Genomic DNA, 24,185 nt, shown 5'->3' on the forward strand with positions numbered 1-24,185 from the left:
GACCCGCAGCTGTAAATATTTGCTCGGTGCATCCAGGGAACAGGATGAACCTGTCAGAAGCAAAATAGGGAAATCTGAATGGGTTCAATAATGGAGCATTCTGTGAGCGGTGACCTCACTGAGCAAAAGGAAACGGCCCTTCCCCTTTTTCTATGAACTGTTTACACCTTTATGTTTAGGCTTTTATGTGCATAGGCTGAGTTATAACTCTGCAGTAATGACAACGACCAGAAAACAGGCATTCAGTTTTCTTGTACATGTTCTCGTGTTCTGCAGCTGCTCGTGTCTATAAAAATGTGGCCTGGAATATTCCATATGTAATGTTGGGAAGGTGACTTTTAAAATGTATTCCCCTACAGATTACAACAGAATCCATTAAATTACTTAAAGTGAGTAATGTAATCTGAATACTTTGGATTACTTGATTTGCTGTAGAGAAGCAAAGACGAGGAAATCGTAACATAAGAAGTTTTGTCTGATAAAAGAAAATAAAAAGTCCAGACTTTACTGAACCAAATTAAAAATATTATTGATAGAAGAAGAAACACGTCCACACAGCAGGATTTAGTCCTGTTAAATCCTGTTTTAGTCCTGGTTTAGATCTAGTTTACACCTGGTTTTAGTCCTGCTTTAGTCCTGATTTTAGACCTGGTTTTAGACCTGATTTTAGCCCTGGTTTAGTCCTGGTTTAGATCTAGTATAGATCTAGTTTAGACCTGGTTTTAGTCCTGGTTTAGGCCTGGTTTTAGTCCTGGTTTTAGACCAGGTTTAGTCTTGGATTAGATCTAGTTTAGACCCGGTTTTAATCCTGGTTTTAAACCTGGTTTTAATCCTGGTTTAGACCTGGTTTTAGTCCTGGTTTTAGTCCTGGTTTTAGACCAGGTTTAGTCCTGGTTTAGATCTAGTTTAGACCTGTTTTAGTTTTAGTCCTGGTCCTGGTTTAGATCTAGTTTAGACCTGGTTTTAGTCCTGGTTTAGTTCTGGTTTAGTTTCCGGCAATGAGTGGAATTACTGAAAAAAAAAAAAGATATAGCCCCAAATGTGAAAACAGGAAAATCCCGCCGTGTAATCCATTTATTTCAACAAAGTAACTGTAACTGTAACTGAATACAGTTACTCATAATTTGTACTCTGATTACATAACTCCAGTACATGTAATCTGTTACTCCCCTAAACACTGTTTATATGTAATATTGCCGACTGAACGATCCCCTTATTACTCACAGAATCTGTTCTGGCATAAAAAAGGACAAGGGCAATGTGGTATAAAAGTGACAAATCTTTATTTAATCTTCTGGACATTTAAAAACTATTTCATTTTTCTTGTTCCCTTCTTGATACACAACTACACATCACTCAACCGTCATAAATGCAGGATTCAACAAAACCCTAACTAAAACACAACAAATCAAATTAGTAATCACAAACCAAGCATTAATACAAAAAACAAACACGAGTTAAACCCTACATTTACAAGAAGTTAAAGTGCCAGTGCTCTGTAAACCTGGATACTTAAAGTGCACGTGCCAAGGTATTTGAGCAGTGTTGGGGAGTAACAGATTACATGTACCGGAGTTACGTACTGTGATTTTGAGTTTGACACCCCTGCTCTAGTAGGAGTGTGCAAAAATATCGAAATATCAATGTATCGTATCGTTTAATGTGGTGATACAGTATCGATATCGTGGGCTGCTGTATCGATACATCACCAAGAGAATTTTTTGCTGTATTTTACTAAATTTCAGAGCTACAGTTTTGTTGTTTGTTCAGAGAAAGGAAAATGTTTTATGAGACACATTTGACATTTACACTGTTTTGAGTCAAATGTTTCATGTGACCTTTGCACAGGAAGTGGTTTAACAAAGACTTTTGCAGGTTAAAACAACAAAATATATTATGGGAAGTGTCTTTCGTTTAGACGGTGACGGCGTTTTTGGGGTTTAAAAACACAAAAATCTGAAACTACCCTCCAGAGTGGAAAAGTTGAATACACTCCGCCGTAGTGTTTCCGTTTACATTGCCCAAGACGCGAAACTCTCACGTACACGTTTACGTCACTTACATCACCACTGAGCGTCACCTCCGAGCCGCCTGGCATGAATACAAATCGAATTCCACACAAGTTTTGCATCACCGTATGCACGCAGACAACGCTCGTCTAAGCGCGGAATATAAAGTGAAGACGCGACGGCACTTTTGCGTCTTCTGTTCAGACCGTCATCATATAAACGTAGCCTTAGTATCACAGCCAAGATTTAGCCTTTATTTTTTTATTTAAACATATTCAGTCATTTTGAAATATCTCGTATCGAATCAAAAGCGTACGGTTTCGAGATCCGTATCGTATCATGGCCTATGTATCGAGGTATGTACCTTATTTTTCAGACTATAAGGCTCACTTAAAATCCTTTAATTTCCTCAAAAATTTACAGTGCGCTTTATAATCTGGTGTTTTATGTATTAATTAAGGTTGTGCTTACTGACCTCGAACCGATTTTATGTGGTACACAGCGCTCAAAAATCTGTCAGAATGTTTTAGTACGACTTTGATAAGCTACGAAGCTGCACCGCTTGCTGGATTGTCGGTAGTCTCGTGTAGTAAAACACTTTTAATCCGGTGCGCCTTATGTATGAAAATAGACGAGAGAATTCAACATAACTGATAATGTCCAAAAAATACGGTACTGTACTGACAACTTCTTAACGATACCCAGCCCTGTCCTCTAGTATTACAGTTGGGTCAGTCCATATGAAATCAGCCGTTTTCATGGAATCTCCCCTATGAGCCGTCTCAGATTTGGCTGAAAAAAAAAAATTCTAAAAATTTCAAAATTTTCAAAAATTACCAAATGAAAGAATCTCAAATTTTAGCTCAATCCCTTGAGTCGTTCCTGAGTTATGGCCCATTGAAATTTTGAGGCTTGATCTATAAACATGTTTGAAGATTCTTGGTCATAGATTTTGAATCTGTTGTCAAATATTGAGTATCTTTATTAAGGGGGGCGCTGTGGGCCCCCAAATTTTCACATGTAGTTGCTGCTCAAATTTTTTTTTCTTTAAATTTTTGATTTCCAAGATCTATTTTCTCCAAGCAGATATTTACAAACTAACTGTTGAATCAGAATATTTGAGAGAATGACCATTTCTGACAACAATCCCACACTTTTCTGAGCTTTCATGTGGACGGTGTAGAGCCTCAAATATGGTCACAGACTAAATGTGATCTTTTTGGCCCCTCTTTTTGGAGCCTCTGTTCCCCATGTGGCACAGTTAGATGTTGATAATTTTTTTTTACCAGAGAAACTTTGGCATATTCTGATTAGTTTAAAGTAATAAAAACATCTACTATTAACTTCATTTCATTTCAAACTGAATTTTTGAAAATGAGCTCTGACAGGTCATTTTTGGTGGAGTTTAGGGACTTTTCCACCTGATAGAAAGGTTCAGTTACCTTTAATAACCTTAAAAACTATTTGCTTCTAATAAAGGAAGACAATTGGAGATTATTTGTGGTACATAACTCAGGAACGGTGTAAGGGATTGAGCTAAAATCTGAGATTCTTTCATTTGGTAATGTTAGAAATTTTTGGAATTTTTTTCAGCCAAATCAGAGACGGCTCATAGGGGAGGGCGGCTGATTTCATATGGACTGACGCTGTTGCGCAAAATTGAAGCTTGTGAGCTGAAGATGTGTTTTGTTTCATTCACATGTTTGAGTAACTCTTTATATTATGTCTGTCTACATCTCCAAAGCTCAAAATGCTCTTTTACACCTTGTGATGTCATGAAGAGATAGTTTTCAAATTAACAGAAAATAACATAATATGGGACCTTTGTAATATGGGTCCGATCAAGTGGTAACGGAGGGAAACAGGGGCAGACTTTTTACATTCAAATGTCTCTTATTCAGAAACTAGAGGAACTATTGAAATAAGTAAAGTATCAGAATGTAGGAAAGAGTTACACTCCAACAGGGTCAAGTTAAACCTGTGATATTCTTTCAAGTTGTTGACAAAAAATTTAAAAACTCATGTTGGTAACGGAGGAAATGAAATATGCAGCACTTTTTGGACAATAAATCCAAACAGTGATAACTCTTGGTTCTCACTTACATATCCTTAACAAACTGGTTTGAATATTTGCTTCATATAGTTTTCTACCATATGGTACAAGATTAGGTTGAAAAACCTCTTACTTTTTGACTCATGAGATTTTTTATTAAGAAAGTTCATGGTAACGGAGGGAAAAGTAACGGAGGGAAAATTGTACAAACAAGTAGAAGGTGCAGGATTTTACATAATTTGTCGCTTTTTTTCTTCCGAATACTTTAATAAAATAAAATAAAAGGAAACTATTTCTATAAAATATGTCAGTCCTTCCAAGCAAATTTTTTATCATTTTAAAATTTTTTTTTTTAAATCATGTACCTTCATCAACAGTTCAAAGATCGAATAACACAATTCGATATTTTTTTTATACATTCCATTTATTTACATGATTTGCAGGTCTTTGAAATTTGGGAAATAATTTTTGTTCCATGTTTCATACATGGTCTGTTTAAAACGTATGGAACTTTAGAACCAAAAATGGAACAGAAAAAAGGTCAACAGTTTGATAAACTAGAGCACATATGTATCTGTTCAATACATTTTTATATCAGATGAATTAACTTGAATTTTTGGCCTTGTTGTTTACTTCTGCTTGACCGGGCTCATAAATTTATATTTATATATAATTGTGATCACTTTGGATAATTTATTTCTAAGTTTATTTATGTGATTTCCAGTTTAAATGATGGTCTAGAGTTACTCCTAAAAATTTATTTTCAAAGACTCTTTCTAGTGGTGTATTATTGAGCATAATTCGTACATGATTTTGTACTTTTCGTTTTGCAAATATCATAAATTTAGTTTTGTCTATGTTTAGCGACAATTTATTAATATATTTATATTTAGATCACATTTCCTGTTTGTTGCTTCAATAAAAAAGACCAAACACAAAGATTCTCCACTTATTTTATGAATTTATTTACAAATGTAAACTTCACTATTTCATGCATACAAGTTATGACAACATACATTTTTCAACAATCTGTTATTTTTATAGTTGCATAGGACATTTTCACCATATATATCGTCTAACATGTAAAAAATAATGCCATAGAAAGGTACAGCAGAGCAGCTCGACCAGCACAAAGCCTGTACATGTGAGAAACCGGCTCTGTACAACTGTAATACTTTGAAGTAGTGGTGATTTTGGCTTGAAACTGGGAAAAAAAAGTTCTTGACACCTGAAGATTAGTGAGGTCCGAGGATGTACTGGCCGTAGCTGAGTGGAGTATTTACACTGGTGGGTTTAATGGTGCAGAACAGCAGCACCATGGTCATACACAGGCAACTGATGGTGATGGGCAGAGACAGAGGTACACAGCAGAACACTGAGGTACACACAGACCGCTACGAGCCAAAGCTGCTGTATCCCTTGGAGATAAAATCGCCGGGGTGACCACTGCGAAATGGCATAAGTGCTGAAAATTAGGCTCATTTGACTGGAAGTAACGCCAAAGAAATGTAAATAAGTGAGTTAATATTCAGAATTTGGTTCAGAATTTGTTTTATTCGAGTTTTATTTGCATTTCTTTGGAGTTACTTCAGATTCAAAATTTGGTACAGAATTTGTTTTATTTGAGTTTAAATAAACGTATAAATTGAAGTAACGCGAAAGAAATGCAAATAAGTGACTTAAGATTGAGAATTTGGTTCAGAATTTGTTTTATTCGAGTTGTATTTGCATTTCTTTGGCGTTACTTCAATTTATACATTTAATTTGTGACTTTAGATTCAAAATTTGGTACAGAATTTGTTTTATTAGAGTTTAAATAAACGTATAAATTGAAGTAACACCAAAAAACTGTAAATAAGTGAGTTAAGATTCAGATTTTGGTTCAGAATTTGTTTTATTCGAGTTTTAATAAACGTATAAATTTAAGTTACGCCAAAGAAATGCAAATAAGTTACTTAAGATTCGGAATTTGGTTCAGAATTTGTCTTATTTGAGTTTAAATTAACGTGTAAATTGAGTTTTCTTCACTCAAAAAGATTAAATTAAAACTTTAAAGCTCTAGTTTCAAGCAAAATGTACTTTTCTTAAATTAAAGTCATGTTATAATGTCGTTACCTCGTCGAAAACAGACCTGAAGTTGTGTTTTGTTTCATTCACATTCGTCTGTTTACATCTCCAAAGCCAAAAATGCTCTGGTCCACCTTGTGATGTCATAAATCCCTAGTAATTTTCAAGTTAAGCGCTCAGTTTTACTTTTTAGTTCAGTAAAAATTGGAAATTCCAAGTCTGATATGTGATCTGAATGACTCTCGTGAAGGCGTATGGAGTTTAAAAACACATTGGAGCACTTCCTGTGGTACCACGTGACATCACAAGGTGGAACTGAGCGTTTTCAGTTTGAGAAGAGAAGAATTTGAACTAAATATGTAGAGTTTTTTGTTTTAAACATGTGAAAATGAAACAAAACGCAACTCCAGGTCCGTTCGCGACGAGGAAACGACATCGTAACAAATCGGAAAACAGAAAATTCCGTCGTTTTAGGGAATTTCTCAGTGGTCACCCTGTTTTTAAAGTATATTTATTTGCTGCACAGAACGTTCTAAAGAAGGAACACTCCGGAAAGCTTTGTACAATAAGAGCACACACAGAGATAGGAGCAAGGCCTACCTAAACACACTCACAAACTCACTTTCATTACACTGGGTTTGCTCTTCGTAGAAAAAGGTCCATGACAAGAACACATCTGCATTCTGAGACATTCAACGTTCCCTTCAAACCTTTGGTAACATCATTTGGAATCGGAGCCGTAACGAAACGAAGCTCCTCTCATTCAAAAATCATTCTTTATCACCGACCACAGACTGTGTAAAGAAGCGAACCCGAGGGAGCGTGACGTCGTCGTTCGCGGCGCTCCGGCTCCAGTCAAACGCAGCTCATCGAGGATTCTGGAATAGATCTACGGATTAAATAGCAAAATAAACACACCAGGATCGTGCAGAGCAGGTTGATACGAATATTTTAATGGTGCGTTGTGTGACTTTTCTCGTGGAGGGTCCGTCAGATGCTTTTTCTCCGTGGAAATGTTATTGCTTTGTCTGGAAACTGTCACAAACAAGGAAGATGTTTGGAAAGATGCAATGACAACTAGAGATTTGATGGGACAGGATTTTCATTCCCGCTCCCGCCTGCAAAGAATTGTAATTTTCATTCCCGCTCTTGCCTGAATCTACGATATTCTGTCTCATTCCCGCCGACAAATCCCGCAAGATGTGGACGTTTCTTAAACTCTAAACACGGAGAAGCGGAAAGGAATTGTCTAAAATTTGAGCGAGATTAGACCACGTCCGCAATTTTAGGCTGCTTAAAATGTTTTTGTTAATGCCAAATAAAATATCCAGCCCAATTATGTACGTATTCTCTAATGACAACTTCCTTTGGGCTCTGTTTGCGGTAGTAAGTCTGACACAATCGAGGAAAAATTGGAGAAAATGTCCCAGTTTTTACATGTTTCTACTTCTTTTCCGTCTCATTGGCATTGACAATATGGCATTACACCTTTTTATCTTCATGGAGACCAAACCAGACCGGGGTACAGACCTTTCCGACAGACCCCGACATTTGATAATTCCAACAACCCTCCATTCCGACACCTTTTATGTCGGCATTATGACTGCCAACTCATAGTTTGGAGCGTCACCTTTTTTGTCTTGTGTACAACGCGTGGGCCCTGCCTCTTAACCAGAACTAAAACCAGGTCTAAACCAGGTCTAAACAAAGACTAAACCACAACTAAAATAAGGACTTAAACCAGGTTTAACTAGGACTAAATCAGGACTAAAACCAGGTCTAAACAAAGACTAAACCACAACTAAAATAAGGACTTAAACCAGGCTTAACTAGGACTAAATCAGAACTAAAACCAGGTCTAAACCAGGTCTAAACAAAGACTAAACCACAACTAAAATAAGGACTTAAACCAGGTTTAACTAGAACTAAATCAGAACTAAAACCAGGTCTAATCCAGGTCTAAACCAGGATTTAACCAGGACTAAACCATGCTGCACGCCCCACGCCTCCTACGCTGTGAGTCCATGAAAAGAGTGTCGCCGCAACTTAATACTTCCCTTGTGTGTTGGAAAGAGGGAATGTTTAAAAAAATAAATAAAATAAAGCTAAAGTGCCGCCACTCCAATCAGGGAAAATAAAAAGTCAAATTGCAGGGACGTTTGATTTTTAAAAAAATTGGAAATGCCATCACTCTGACAATTAAACAACAACGTTGAAGTGGCGGTATGTCGGAATGACGGCATGTAACCAACCAGACCAAGTTACAGGTCAGATCTGTGGAGAGGCGACCCCGCTCACAGTCAGAATGCAAGTTTGTCTAGTTATTTTTGAGCTCTAAAGCCACTTATAACTGGATAAATGTAATGTAGAGCTGTTTAATGTCACACCGTGGAACATTCCAGAGCAATAACATCTCCATGGAAACACGCAGGTGACGGATCATGAACCAAAAAGTCACAAGGTGCAGTTTTTAAGACCAAAATGATGAGCCTGACAGCAGCAGTTACAGAAAAAGGTGCCATGTTTTTTTTGTTTTTTTTCAATACAAAGTGAATCGGAGCCAGATTCGACGGAGCCGTAAACGCGCCCGTGCTCGCTTCCTACACAGTCCGCGTCATCAACTCAAGCAGGCGCTGAAGCAGGAGAGCTGATATCGATATCGACATTTCCGCTGGTCATTTTCTATTGGCTTAAACTGCGCACTACAGACACGAGGAGAGACTGGTCCATAGGAAGCGTGGACATCAAAGAGGAGGGTACCATGTACACAACTTTCTACAAAACCTCACTTCACGACAAAAGCACTATTTCTGACCAACGCGGTGGAAGCAGCACATCGAGAGCGGAGAGATCTTCTGTCCTTTGGAATGGTGGGCGGTTCTTCGTGGAGTTACACGTCGCTTGGTGTGGTACGGCACAAATCATCAAAGAAAAAACAAAAACACACACGGTCCATAAGCGAACCGGATGTGTGCTGGGAATCCGCACGTGAAAAACGCAGCAGTCCCAAACCTGTACAACGCAACATGCTCTAGAAAACTGTACAGGTTAAAGGTCATAGGTCACCTCAGGGGTCGGGTGGTTACTGTGTGAGTTTGGCACACACGAGCGTCAGGCCTGGATGACTCAGCACAGGGTCGTCTACGGGTTAATGTGGCGTTTCTATCTCAACTGGGTTAGTTCTACAAAATCGTCTAATTCACTATTCTTTACAATTAGCAAAATGTCGACTTATTTACACTTCTGTGATTAGCTGGTCGGACTGGAAAAGATTTGTTATTGTTGGGTGAACATGTAAAAGTTTGACATCCTCAAAAAGAACTCTCCACGATAGAAAATGGAGTCCTGAGATTTCCTGCAGGACGTGACGTGGCCAGAGCTACGGTCCGGACATGAACGCTACATCATGGTTTAAAGAACATAAAACATCAGGTTATTAGAGGTATGATGCAATCAAAATCACACATCAATGAATCAAACCAAGAGCAAATAATAAATGCTTACAACTGTACATTTCATTCATGAGGTTATGATTAAACTCTTATGATTAACATAAATAATGAAGATATTTGTGGCAGGAGCAGTGTCTCCAGAAAAGCCCGAGGCCTGACAGGTGAGGCCTGACATCAGAGACTGTACAGGTGAAGCCTCAGGGGCCGCGGGGGCAAAGGGACATAAAGACTTCCTCTGGAGACACGTGAGAGTGAGAGTGGACAGACAGGATGGACACTCAGAGCAGAGACAGTGGACAGAGTGTGGATGATTCAAGTAGCTGTGGTGCAGTGGGTCCAGGTCAGACTGGTCTGTGGGCATAGACCGTCTACAGTCTGTACACTGTGGACTGTACACAGTCTATGGGGGTAGATGGAGATCTAAGTGGGTGGAGGTGGTGGTGCCACTGTCCTGCAGTGGGCACCCTCACCCTCCTGTGTGTGGGTAAAGCCATGTGCACTTTGGCCCTGAGCTAACTGTGCCATACAAACGAACAATGATTACACCTACTCCAGGAAACTACTGCCATTAAACAAAGTCAGAAACTAAGAGATGTCTCCAGCACGCTGCCCCGCAGCACGAGGAGGATCTAAACTCTTATAGACATGTAACTGTGTAACTGTGATGTGTAGATGTGTAGATGTGCACGCCTCTCTCCACCGGGAGGGCGCTGTAGCATTCAGAGTGTCATCCTGTGAACAGGAAACTGTGTAGTGAGGACTTGGCTCTATGGCAAACCACTGCACTGGGTCTAAAAGGGGCTGATTCTTCCACAAAGAGAGATGCTGTGGAGGAGCAGGGAGCACAAGGCGCACCATTCATGTAGCTCCACCTGCTCACCTCCTCCCAGCGCCTCTATTCACTAAGTATTTGATATGCATTAAAGCAGAACTGTGGAACTGTGGGACGGAGCACACGCCTGACTCTACGGTCACATCTAACCACATGAAGAAGAGCATGGGCGCATACTCCCAGTGCATTCTGGGAAACACAGGCCCAGCTCTGAGAAGGGGCTCATCAGTTTGGATAGTGGAGCCAGTTTCTGTGTGTTTGCCTGTGGCTTTAGTCTGACCCATCGAGGCGTGTGGAGACAGAGGTTCACGGGGGACTGGGCTGCATATGTTCTTAGCTTCATGCGCTGGTACCACAGTGGGAGCCCTGATGGAAGAGGCAGGTCTAAAGCAGCTGTGAGCGCGCTCTGCTAACAGAGCTCACGTGTGGAGCTACATTATCCTTGGCCATGTGAAATCTGACGCCTGTAAGAGTCGGTACGTCCCCCTCAGACTGTTAGCTTTGTCTAGGTAGTCCTCCTGAGCACGCACAGCCTCAGCCCTGCACTTGAGGCTGAATCAACCCACTAATTACAGGCCTTTTTCCACAGGCAGCTCTGTTAGCTTTAGCTCAGAGTAAAGGGGGGCCCCTCCTCGGCTGCTCTGGCTCTGATAAAGCCCCTTTATCACAGGCCCTGTCCTGCAGGTCCACACTGGATATATGTACGTTCTACTTCACACTGGTGTTCATGTGTGATCGAGGTCTGTGCGGCTCACACTCCCAGTCCAGTCTTTGGTTAAGTTTCCTATGTGCTTCAAACTTGTTTCTCATGTTTGTGTTTCTGTACAGTACAAGCTGTGGTTTATGGCTGAAGCACAGACAGCTGCTTTAAACCTGTCATCCCCATAAAGTGAACGTTTGAGGCCTCTTTAAAGGAGCGGCTCAGAAGAATATGTGGGAAATGTGACAGTTACAGACAAAACAGAAAAGGGACTGAGACACTGGACGTGATGCGTACGAGACTGAACCACAGACATGTGTGGATGAGGGTAAGGCTGGGGGGGCAGGAGGGGCTGGAGAGGGTGTGGGGGCTGTGGGGGCAGGAGGGGTGATTCTGAAGGGGTAATTCTGGAGGGGGGATTTTGGAGGGGTGATTCTTTCAAGCTAAAGGCCTTCCCTGAGTGGGGCGACGTCTCCGTCGACTGTAAAGTGATCAGTCTATTGTGCAGTCACTGTGAGAAATGAACACGTGTGTTTTACAAAACTGTCAGTCCTGAGGTGTGCGCGCCCCTCTCCCCCTCCTCAAATCAACACCATGAAAAATGAGACGACTCTTGTGGGTGTCTGTGCTTCATATGTACACCTCTCACTGTGATCAGAACCCACAGGGCTACAGAGGGCAGAGGTCTGACTTCTGCAGGACACGGGCACATACCCCCCGTTTCAGGGCACACCTCATGGTCCAATTGAAAAACTGGGACTGGGATTCTCAGAAAGTGCCAGTTCACCCTTTTGGGGCCAAATCATTGTATTTACATCAAACCCTACGCCTCAGTAACTGTAAACAGACTTTTGATTATATAATATCTTTGATATATTCCATTTGATGGAGTTCGTCTTTAAGACTTATCATATGTGATCTAATCGACACTTAGAAATGAGCTCCACCTTTTCCAAAGGATCAGAGGAGCTAAAGCTTAACTGCGTCATTCTTTAGAACTTTGGAATGCTGTTCGTACAGAACAGTGGAAATGGTGATGCCTGAAAAACAAGTGCCCTCTTTAAACTTGTGCACTTTTTAGACATGTGCACTTTTTAGACATGTGCCCTCTTTAGACTTGTGCCCTCTTTAGACTTGTGCCCTCTTTAGACTTGTGCCCTCTTTAGACACCACAGGGTCAGTGCACTACATAAGCAGTATGTACAGAATGGGACACCATAAGTGCAGGAATAGCAGGGGGTGAGTCCTGTGCAACTCAAGTCTGATGAAGGAGCGGCCTCGTCCGGAGGCAGAAAGTGCGAGAGTTTAAGGCGAGCTGGCGGGGCTGTGGGCGGGGCTTATGGCGGGGCTGTGGGTGGGGCTGAGGGCGGGGCTGGAGGCGTCGGAGCGGCTGTAGTCGCTGACGGAGCTGGGTCTGGTGTTGTGGTTGCGTTTGAGCATGGCGGGGTGGAAGTCAGAGTGGCGGCGGGCGTGTTTCATCAGGTGGTCACTGCGCATGAACCTCTTATCACACAGCGGGCAGCCGAACTTCTTCTCGCCCGTGTGGGTGCGGTAGTGCCGCGCCAGCTCATCGGAGCGGGCAAACTTCTTACTGCAGTCGGTCCAGGTGCAGGGGAAGGGCCTCTCACCTGAAAACAAACACAGCACAGGTTCAGCGAATGAGCAAAGTTTGTTATTACCAGATCAAACTTGTCACTGTATCGACCTGTTGCTCAATAAATCATGGTCATTTTTCATGGGGATGTTTTCTTTGACCAAATGAGGAACTTTTGTTATTTTTCTGTGCTACAATCAGCAACAATTCGAGCTGGGGAGGATGGGATTACATCAACGACTTCAACAACCACAGACTGTATAAAGAAGAGGACTAAAGGTCGTTTTATCGTTCTGCGTCGACTCAACGCACACTACCGCCGTCATTGCCATTGTTTTTAATTTATGGATCTGCATTGAGGTCGATGCACCGCTAAATAATTCACCGCCACAATGCGAGGAGGCAAGGATTTAATAATGGTGTTCGTGTTTACAAAATGAAGCGGGAAAGCGGAGTACCGGAAATGTTTGTAGAGCGAATGTAGAGCGGAACAATCACAGCCCTTATTGTCCACGTTGGTTTGCGTAGTTAGAAAATTTCGAATTTGACGCACGACCATAAATTGGGGCTTTAGTGAGTGTGACTTTTAGCTCCAGTCAAATGAAGTTTGTCAAGGTTACTAATTACAGGAGCAAATTTGTTGAGTTCTATGTTTGGAATTCCAACCACGAGTGTCATCACCTTCCCGCCCACGTCACTGGTTTAGCAACGTTGTCAATCCAAACTGTTAGTGGGAATGACCTCTGGAAAAAAATAAAAAAGGCACCTCATTGGTCTGTTGTTAATGTTTATATCTTGATTTAGGGACAAAAAACACCAGGATCATGTTGAGCGCGTGAAGTCGTTTTTCAGTTTAAAGTGAATTGGAGCCAGAGTCAATGGAGCCAGAAGCGCACCAATGTTTGGAAACACCATCTTCTTTACAACATATTTAAACACGTACATTACCGGTCAAAAGTTTTAGAACACCCTAATTTTTCCAGTTATTTATTGCAATTCAAGTCATGCAAGTCCAATGAAGAGAGTAAAAACTGAACAGACAGAGGTTAAAATAAAGATAAAAAACAACAAAACACACGTCCAAGCTCTGCCAAAACTACTTCTGGAAAAAAGAACAAGATGGTAAAGCTTGAAAACCTGGAGTGTCCAGCAGCAGCGCAGTGTCCAGACTTAAACCCCATCGAGTTGGTTTGGGATGAACTGGACAGAAGAGTGAAGCAACCTACAAGTGCCACACATTTATGAAAACTTTCTGAACAATATTTGATTTCTGTTATATCTGACAAAAGTCGACACACACATCAATCAAAAGTTTAGAACACGTTTTGGACTATAAAGTGATTCCATGATTTATTTTTTCAACTCAAATTGCTGATTTGTTGTGAGTGCAATGACACAATAAATGGTAAAAAAAAATTGAAAAAATGTGATGTTCTAAAACTTTTGCCCGCTTCATTTTGCTATTTATTTATTGCAACTCAGGTTTTTAGGTCTAAATTTAGTTTTCTTGCTTTAAGGCCGACATGTCAAACTCAGGCCTGGGGAACCAAATTTGGCCCATGATATAATTATATTTGACCAACGAGTTAATATCAAATATGTATAGAAGATGGCTACAAATAGGCTATAGAAACATTATTTATTTATTTAAAATTGTGTTATTATTTTATATTATATTGTTCTGGATTAAATGTTTAAGCAAAACTATTATTAAACATTTATTTTAATAACAAAAGGTTTAAAATTACGTATCTAAAAAGAAGAGAAAACCTGCAGATGTTGTTGAAATTCTTGAATAAATATTTAGTTTGGCCCACGACTTAGTCCCAGTTTTTAATTTTGGCCCTTTGTCAATTTGAGTTTGACATTCCTGCTTTTTTAAGGTTTGTGTGTCAGTGGGAATAAATAAATTAAAAACTTTTCTATCTTATCATTTATCGCCCATGTCTTCTTCAGTCATACATCACACTTCAGCATGCGCTAACGTGACAGTGCTACGTTAAGTTTTTACGACTCTTTTGTTTGCTTTGGCTCCAGGCGTTGCTAATCACGCACAAACGGCTGTCATCTGAGCGCGTACGTCCCCGTCTGCCGCCTTCTCTCTCTCTCTCTCTCTGTGTCTCTCTTTTTTATCTTGCTTCGTTGGGTTTTTGAGTTTTGGTTGTGTTTCCTCTTTACTGGAAGATGCAGCGCTGAGACAGACCACAGTTACCATAGCAACGCTGGATTATCGTAATGTCACCAAATGTGGTTCATGGTTTAGCAAAGCCGAGAGTTTGTAGCTGAGAAGCGAGCAGAGCCCTGGAGAAAAGTACACCAGGTTACACCCCTTTTTTTACGACTCTTATCGCGTTTCACGACTTCGCTCTGGTTACTTGAGAATCATGAGGGTAATAATGACAAACTCGACAAAGAAAACCAGCCTTTCTTTGCGCATTTCCACATTCTGTCGTAAACAAAGGATGAGGATGGGTAGTACTCGGTTACAAAAGTCCAGTGAGGTTCATTTGGACTCCCGAGAAATCCCAAAAAATCAAAAAAGACGAGATAAGAGCTACGAGAACGAAACAAGACGAGATTTTTACATTATTTACTGCTTTTTGTGACTACAGCTTTTCAAAAAATGCTCCCGCCAGTACTTTTTATCCAATCCAAACATAAAAAATAAGGGCAAGGTTCCCACTCTTTTTCACGGACAAAATTTCAAAACTTTCCCGTGACTTTTTTTATGATCTAAAGTGAATTTCCCATGACTTTACGCCATCTACATGTGTAGATCACAAGGGTAATAATGACAAACTCGACAAAGAAAACCAGCCTTTCTTTGTTCAGGACAGAATGTGGAAACTCGCAAAGGCCGAGGATGGGTAGTACTCGGTTACAAAAGTCCAGTGAGGTTCATTTGGACTTCCGAGAAATCCCAAAAATCGAAAAAGACGAGATAAGAGCTACGAGAACGAAACAAGACGAGATTTTTACATTATTTACTGCTTTTTGTGACTGCAGTTTCTCAAAAAATTTTCCCGCACATAGTTTTTACATTTGGATTGGATAAAAAGTAAGGGTAAGGTTCCCACTCTTTTTCACGGACAAAATTTCAAAACTTTCCCGTGACTTTTTTTATGATCTAAAGTGAATTTCCCATGACTTTACAGCACTTACATGTGTAGATCATGAGGGTAATAATGACAAACTCAACAAAGAAAACCAGCCTTTCTTTGTTCAGGACAGAATGTGGAAATGCATAAAGGCCGAGGATGGGTAGTACTCAGTTACAAAAGTCCAGTGAGGTTCATTTGGACTTCTGAGAAATCCCAAAAAGTCGAAAAAGATGAGATAAGAGCTACGAGAACGAAACAAGACGAGATTTTTACATTATTTACTGCTTTTTGTGACTGCAGTTTCTCAAAAAATTTTCCCGCACATACTTTTTATCCAATCCAAATGTAAAAACTAAGGGCAAGGTTCCCACTCTTTTTCACGGACAAAATTTCTAAACTTTCCCATGACTTTTTTATGATCTAAAGTGACTTTCCCATGACTTTACGGTACCTACATGTGTAGATCATGAAGGTAATAATGACAAACTCGACAAAGAAAACCAGCCTTTCTTTGTTCAGGACAGAATGTGGAAATGCACAAAGGCCGAGGATGGGTAGTACTCGGTTACAAAAGTCCAGTGAGGTTCATTTGGACTTCCGAGAAATCCCCAAAAGTCGAAAAAGATGAGATAAGACTCAAGACTAAAGCTACGAGAATGAGACAAGACAAGATTTTTACATTATTTACTGCTTTTTGTGAATCCAGCTTCTCAAAAAATTTTCCCGCAAATACTTTTTATCCAATCCAAACATAAAAACTAAGGGCAGGGTTCCCACTCCTTTTCACAGACAAAATTTCAAAACTTTCCCGTGACTTTTTCATGATTTAAAGTAAATTTTCCATGACTTTACAGCACCTACATGTGTAGATCATGATGACAAATGACAAACGAGAAATCCTCAAAAATCGAAAAAGACGAGATAAAGGTTGGGTGGGACATTAAAGCGTTAATTACGATAAATGAATTACAAAGAAAATAATGCATTAAAAATATTAACACATTTTATCGCAGTTTGTCAGTGCATCATGTCGTGGCACCACAATCATACTGACGCACAAAGTTTTGACTACAACAATGGAGCATTAAAGCGCTCTGAGTCTACTGGACCGGAAATTTCTACTCAAAAAATGACCCGATGGAAGTATTGACAAAGACGTCGTTTACTGCAAACTGTGCAAAAAAGAGTTTGCAAGACGTACACGACGTTCAGAAGGTCACAACTTAAGTCTCTTCAGTTTTGGACAGAGACTTAACTTTGTCTACTATTTTGAAATGAAACGCAATTTATTTTTTATTTATTTACAAGAGACTTTCCAAGACACTGATGAAGTCATCCACGAAAATTCATTGACATAAATTAACTGTTGCTTTCGAGGCAAATATTATTATGCAACTAATTGAGATTACAGTTACATTAATTACAAAGCCTGTAATTAATTAGATTTTTTCTTTAAACAAGTCTCACCCCTAATAAAAACATCTCACGAGATAATTTTCAACACGTGTCTGCAACTGTCAGGTACGAAAACAAACACTTGGTCTGGAAAAAGAACCTCATAACATAAAGTACTTTAAGGATGGGACAAGATCTCGTGAGACAAAATTGCAGACACGTGCTGAAAATTACCTTATGAGGTTTTTTTTCCCCCATGATTTTACTTTTGGATTGGATAAAAAGTACTGTCGAGATACATGTTTTGAGCCTGATTTGAGCACAAGGACCCGAGGCTGCATCACAACAAGCTACAATCACTTATAATCTGGAAAACAGACTTAAAATAACATTCATTTATTAATATTTTGACTTGAGTATATTTTGACAAGTCTTAAAGGTCCTATATTACACAAAATTGACTCTTGTGAGCCTTAAGTCAAGTTAGAATGCTGTTTTCTCCTCAAAAACAGACCTGGAGTTTTGTTTGAACAACCGATTCATGACATCTCAAGTAAACAGCTCCTTTTACCTTTTTGGCTTTTACCGTCCAAATGATTCTGATGAAGTTGTGTGAAGTTAAAAACACGCTTGAAGCACTTTCTGTATATTTTTTGAGAAGCTGTAGTCACAAAAAGCAGCGCTACAGCAAAGTACAACCCTTATTCGGACATACCGCCACTCCGACATTCCATCATTCCGACAACCCTCCATTCCGACACCTTTTACACAGTCTGGAGCGTGTGTCTTCTTACGTACGGTGTTTAAACCAAAATTAAACCAGGACTAAACCACACCACGCCTCCTATGCCACCAGTGCGTGAAAATAATGTCCCGAAAAGAGCGCCGCCGCAACTAAATAATTACCTTGAGTGTCGAAATGGTGGAATGTTGAAAAAAAAAAAAAAAACTAAGGTGCCACCACTCCGACCAAGGAAAAATAAAATGTCAAGAGTGCGGGGACGTTTGATAAAAACTGGAAATGCCACCACTCCAACAATTAGACGTCAGTGTCGGAGTGGCAGCATGTAACCGCTACAGCAAAAAAATTAAATGAAGTAAAATAAAAAAACACTGAGAAGACAATTATAACTTGATTGCGCAGTTATTTGTAGTAAATAATGTCAAAATCTCGTCTGGTCTCGTTCTCGTAGATCCAGTCTTGATTCCATTGGTTTCTTTTACTCTTACTTGAGTAAAAAGTTGTGGTTTCTCTTCCCGCTATGATTAAGTCTCAAGTGACAAAAGCTTTATGTAACAATTTGAAATGATTTGAAAATTTGTGTTTCTTGCAGCTCCATCAGTTTGTCTCATTTTTATGTCTGTCCTTCAAAAACGCCAGATTTTCAGCATTATTTATTCATGTTTTGTTATTCAGTTTTTCATTAGACACACACCTTCACTGCTGTAGAATCATTTGGACGATTTCAGATCTGGAATTTCCGATCTCAAAACAACAAAAATGGGAAACGGCCACTTGAAAACTCTCGCTTCGTGACATCACAAGGTGGAACAGAGCGTTTTGAGCTTTGGATATGTACACAGATTAATAATAAAACATAATAAACATGTGTGAATGAAACAAAACACAACTCCAGGTTTGTTTTTGAGGAGTTAACAACATTATAACATGAATTAAAGCTCACAAAAGTCAAATTCGAGAAGTAATTTTCCCAAAAACTCTTACACTTGGACCACTTCTTTGCATTTTTACTTGAGTAATACTATTCTGAAGTAACATGACTGATATTTAAGTCAAGTTTTGGGCTGCTACTTTTGTCCACCTCAGCGTAAGAGCAAGAGAAAAACAACACGACAGCATTTTCAGCCTAAACTCCGCCGGCCTCACGTGAATGGAACAGCCCCACGGAGGAACAGTCTCGTTATCTGTTTACGAGAGAATGAGTCACGGTGTTCACAGTTCACACGTGCACAAAGCTCTGAGACGTGTGGCTGTCCGGGCCAGTCCGACGAGCCCGAGCCGTCTGCGCACGAGGACACGAGGCTGCAGCACAATAAAGACTCCAGAAAAAACAACAACAACAGATTCTTCCAAAATACAACCACTTTTACCTGTTTTACTGCTGTATAATCTGGAAAATAGTCTTAAAACGGCGCACGCTGACTTCCTGCCTCTCTATTTTCCCACACGGTCTACTTGTGCTTGTCTGTTCACGGTTCCCACGGTCATGGAAACCTGGAAAAGTCATGGAAATTTAGTATCTCTTTCACGCAACTTCAGCGTTCTGTTAAGTTCTCATTAGACTATTCTGATTATTTCTGAATGTCTGCACCTTTTGTTTAAAAGAGACGACAATAAATGCACTGACAGGATTTTGAATGTTAAAAAACTATAATCCCAAACCATAAGGTGAGTGGAAATAGTTAACATTTTATATTTAGTCCTAAAAGTCTGATCAATTCTACACATGTAGGGTGAATTGAAAAAAATGCTATTTTCTTCATTATTTGTCTCCAAAACCAAAATGATAAAACGATAAAATGATTTGATTTTTTAGTTCAATTTTGTAATTAAGTGAATAATGAAAAAAAAAAAAAACTGAACCAGGACTGAACAGAGGGTCTCACCTCCTGGTCTGGTCCCGGTCTAAGTCCCAGTCTCGTCCCAGTCTAAATCCCGGTCTCAGTCCTTGTCTCAGTCCTGGTCCTGATCCCGGATTCAGTCCTTGTCTCAGTCCTGGTCCTGATCCCGGATTCAGTCCTGATCTTGTCCCGGTCTGGTCCTAGTCTAAGTCCCGGTCTCAGTTCCTATCTCAGTCCCGGTCTTGTCTTGGTCTAAGTCCAGGTCTCAGTCCCAGTCTCAGTCCTGGTCTAGTCCTGGCCTCAGTCCTGGTCTCAATCCTGATCTTGTCCCGGTCTGGTCTCGGTCTCAGTCCCTGTCTTGGACTGGTCTCAGTCCTGATCACCCGACAGTCTATGCGGGCACAACTCTGGGCCCGTACTGACATACAGTCCTGGTTCAGTCCTGGTTCAGTCCGGCAAATTTGGATCATGGAAAAGTCATGAAAAAGTTTAGAAATTTTTGTCAGTGAAAAGGCGCGGTCACATTGTTTATTGGAACTGGTAAATGCTCTTCATGTACTTTTTAATATTGCTAATTTATTATCGTTCTTATCTCTATTTATTTATTTATTATCATTGTAATCACTGGGCATCGAGGAACACGTTTTATTCTGTCATGTGTTTCTCACACATGTTTATTATGTTTTATTATTAGTCGGTCTACATCTCCAAAGCTCAAAACACTAAAAAAAAAAAAAAAATGTTGGTGTTTTCAAAGTTTTCAAAGAACAAAACACACTGAAGGAGCTATGTTTTGTTTCATTCATTATTTTTAGTCTGTGTACATCTCCAAACCTCAAAACGCTCCGCTTCACCTTGTGATGTCATGAAGTGGTAGTTTTAAAATGAACAACCACCTTTTATTTGTTTTGTGTAGTAGAGCTTAACAATTCAAGGTCTAGTGGAGCTGTGAAGAGTCTAAAAACACAACAGAGAACTTCTGTTTTGATTTCCACCTGACGTCACAAGTTTGAGTAGTGTTTTTTTTTTTTTTCCATTTGGCAAAAGAACTCAGGTTACATCTGCTTCTGGACGCTGATGACGAAACTTCACAAATATTTACATATAACAAAATAAATTACATAATGTGCATACTAAATTTAATTTGAACCCAGTTTCTTTCAATTTTTTCTTGTATTGTGCTGTATAATGGTCGTACAAACTAATAATAATGATGAAAAAGCTACACTGGAGAAAAAAAAAGGCTACTTCACAAGACGATGAACCAACACAGACGAGAGAGCAACACAGGACCACAGTCTGCTGTGCATGTCGGTACAGATCTGAGCCAGAGAAAAGAATTGGTTTGAGAGGGGAGTTTAAGAAGCTATTTTTTGTAAAGAAAGCGAATCTTTGGCTACGTTCAGACTGCAGGGCTTAACGCTCAATTCCGATTTTTTTGTGAAATCCGATGTTTTTGCGAGGTCGTTCACATTTTCAATTAAATGTGACTTGTATGTGATCTCCAGTGTGAACATTAAATGGCCCGAAAGTGTCCCGCATGTGACACTGGAGACACGACGACGTCAACCGCAGCGAGCGTCTCTGTGTTTACGGAAGTTGTCCAAACATGGACGCAGCATTGAGCACCTGGAGATTTTAAAGTTCCTCTCGTACCGGAGCCAGAACATGAACAACTTACTTGTTTTAAGGAGGAGATGGAGAAGGAGAAGGACGAGGTTTTTGGTCGTGGTGTTTTGTGGGACAGCGGCAGCGACGTCCGTTGAAAGGAACGTGTGGATGTGGAGACGGAGCCGTGAGTGGTGATGTGCTTCGCTTCAGTGACACAGAGTTCATTAACAATTTTCACCTACTTCAGCGCAGAATAGTGACGTGTGTGGCTTGTTGGTAACGTGTAGGTGGATGAATGCACTTTGGCCGTTCAGACTGAAGTCACATGTCAAAAGATCAGATATGTATCGGTTTTAGGAGCACATATCCAAGTGTCCTGGGTCACATTTGAAAAAATCGGATCTGTGTCGTTCAAACTGTCATTAAAAGATCAGATACAGGAACATAGGGGCCAAAAAATCGGATTTGGGTCACTTCAGGCTGCAGTCTGAACGCAGCCTATCTCCTATTTACAACTCCGTCCTCAAACCTAAATCAAAACAAACAAGTCGACAAATTGACTTTTTTAAAAATTTTGTCAATGTTAAAGAAGGCACAAAAGTTTATCGTTTATAATCGCATCAAAATAAGCAAAATGAGAATGAAGGATTGGATTTTGTAAGGATGTAAGGATTTCTTTCCATTTCCAGACTAATAATAATGTTAAAAATACCAGTATGGGGACAGAATTAGACTCATTTTAGTCCCAAACACACACATGTACAGTCCCCCCTTCAGAACAGAGTGAACCGCACATTCGTTTCCATATGTTTTTTATTGGTTTGTGAGACGCACGCACAGCACATGTTCGCCGCAGCGTTCGGAGCATAAGGAACGTGGACTGTTTTTTCAACTTTTTACAACTTTCTTGCGCTATTTTTATATTTTCCTCATCACGAACAGACCTGGAGTTGTGTTTTTTTGTTTCATTCACTCATGTTTAAAGCACAAACGCTGCACATTTAGGCTGAGTTCTTCTCTCAAATGGAAAAAAAAAAAAAATACTCCAACTTGTGACATCATGTGGTAATTAATACAGAAGTTCTCCACTCTGTTTTTAAACTCCATACAACTTCACTAGACCTCGTATTGCTAATCTCTACTAAACAAAACAAATAAAAGGAGCTGTTAACTTTAAAACTATCGCATCATCACATCACAAGGTGGAACAGCATTTTGAAGTTTCATTTCATTTATGTATTTGTTTGAGTCAGGTACAACAAAATTCAAAAACAGTAACAAAAATCGTGATCTGTACATGAACATATTTGGGACCTGGTGCTCAAAAGGAGGAGGATGAAGTTTAAAAACTTATGGAGTTTTTCTTTTTTTTTTTGAAGATATAGACAATACTCAACAGGGGTGTAACGATATTGCCGCGGTCTTGTCATGGTATTAAACTGTGTGTCTTTAGGCAAAAATAAGAATTTTCAGTCGGCTCCTGTGATGGACAGTAAACTACATGGACCATAATCCTTTGCGGCCGCGTCATTGGCCTGTGCACCCCGTTGTGGACGCACTAGTGGCTTTTGAGTCTGAGGTCTAGAAAGTCACGTGATAAACCGACAGGCCTAAAATTTTCAAAAATGTGTTCAGAAAATTAACACATTGCAGAATATAAAGCGAGTGATTTGCACCATTTTTCACGCTGGACGGCGTCGGGTTTAAAAGGATAGTGGCAAACCTGGAGCCGAACTATAAAATACCATCGCTTTTAAGTTAGTTTTTTTTTATTTCCTGCGACGAGGACTCAAATATACATGGAGTAATAATGTGTTTAATGCAGCTTTGCGCACATTTGTTTAACTTTTACAGAAACTAAACGTAAAGTCACATGGCTCATTTGCATAAACCTGAAAAAAAAACACAAAAAAAACTGCTCGCTCCTTTCCCATGGCTCATTTCCCAAATACTTTTATACTCTCACTTGGAGTTATGAAAACAAAAATCTATGGGTCCGGTCAAGTGGTATCGGAGGGAAACGGGCAGATTTTTGACATTCAAATGTCTCTTATTCAGAAACTAGAGGGACTATTGAAATAAGTAAAGTATCAGAATGTAGGAAAGAGTTACACTCCAACAGGGTCAAGTTAAACCTGTGACATTCTTTCAAGTTGTTGACAAAAAATTTAAAAACTCATGTCGGTAACGGAGGGAATGAAATATGCAGCACTTTTTGGTCAGTAAATCCAAACAGTGATAACTCTTGGTTCTCACTTACATATCCTTAACAAACTGGTTTGAATATTTGCTTCATATGGTTTTCTACCATATGGTACAAGATTAGGTTGCAAAACCTCTTACTTTTTGAGTCATGAGATTTTTTTATTAAGAAAGGTCATGGTAACGGAGGGATATGACTAAATACATCCATTTATTTACATGATTTGCAGGTCTTTGAAATTTGGGAAATAATTTTTGTTCCATGTTTCATACATGGTCTGTTTAAAACGGATGGAACTTTAGAACCAAAAATGGTACAGAAAAAAGGTCAACAGTTTCATAAACTAGAGTACATATGTATCTGTTCAATACATTTTTATATCAGATGAATTAACTTGAATTTTTGGCCTTGCTGTTTACTTCTGCTTGACCGGGCCCATATGACTCGCCAGTGTGATGTGCATCTATCCACAGGAGCGTCCAGATCTTTTTTGTTTTTATTGCGATGACGTTTACAGCGACGTCAGCTCGTAAATCAGCACTTTTGTTTCTTTTATGAAGTCGTTTTAGATGAATATTGTGATTA

The 24,185-nt window shown here is 39.7% G+C and overlaps 1 protein-coding gene across 1 annotated transcript in view; it reads right to left on the reverse strand.

The window, feature by feature from the left end:
• Nucleotides 1–5,003: 5,003 nt before the first annotated feature.
• klf13 (Kruppel-like factor 13) overlaps nt 5,004–24,185 on the reverse strand; it is a 45,476-nt gene continuing 26,294 nt past the window's right edge. Inside the window, exon 2 of the mRNA XM_055155096.1 lies at nt 5,004–12,741. Within this exon, the coding sequence (XP_055011071.1) occupies nt 12,419–12,741 (323 nt within the window). The 3' untranslated portion in view covers nt 5,004–12,418. The remainder of the gene's footprint in view (nt 12,742–24,185) is intronic.

This window comes from Boleophthalmus pectinirostris, unplaced genomic scaffold, assembly GCF_026225935.1.
Source record: "Boleophthalmus pectinirostris isolate CB_2022bp ecotype Guang Dong unplaced genomic scaffold, ASM2622593v1 HiC_scaffold_2, whole genome shotgun sequence".
In the NCBI taxonomy this organism is placed as follows: Eukaryota; Metazoa; Chordata; class Actinopteri; order Gobiiformes; family Gobiidae; genus Boleophthalmus; species Boleophthalmus pectinirostris.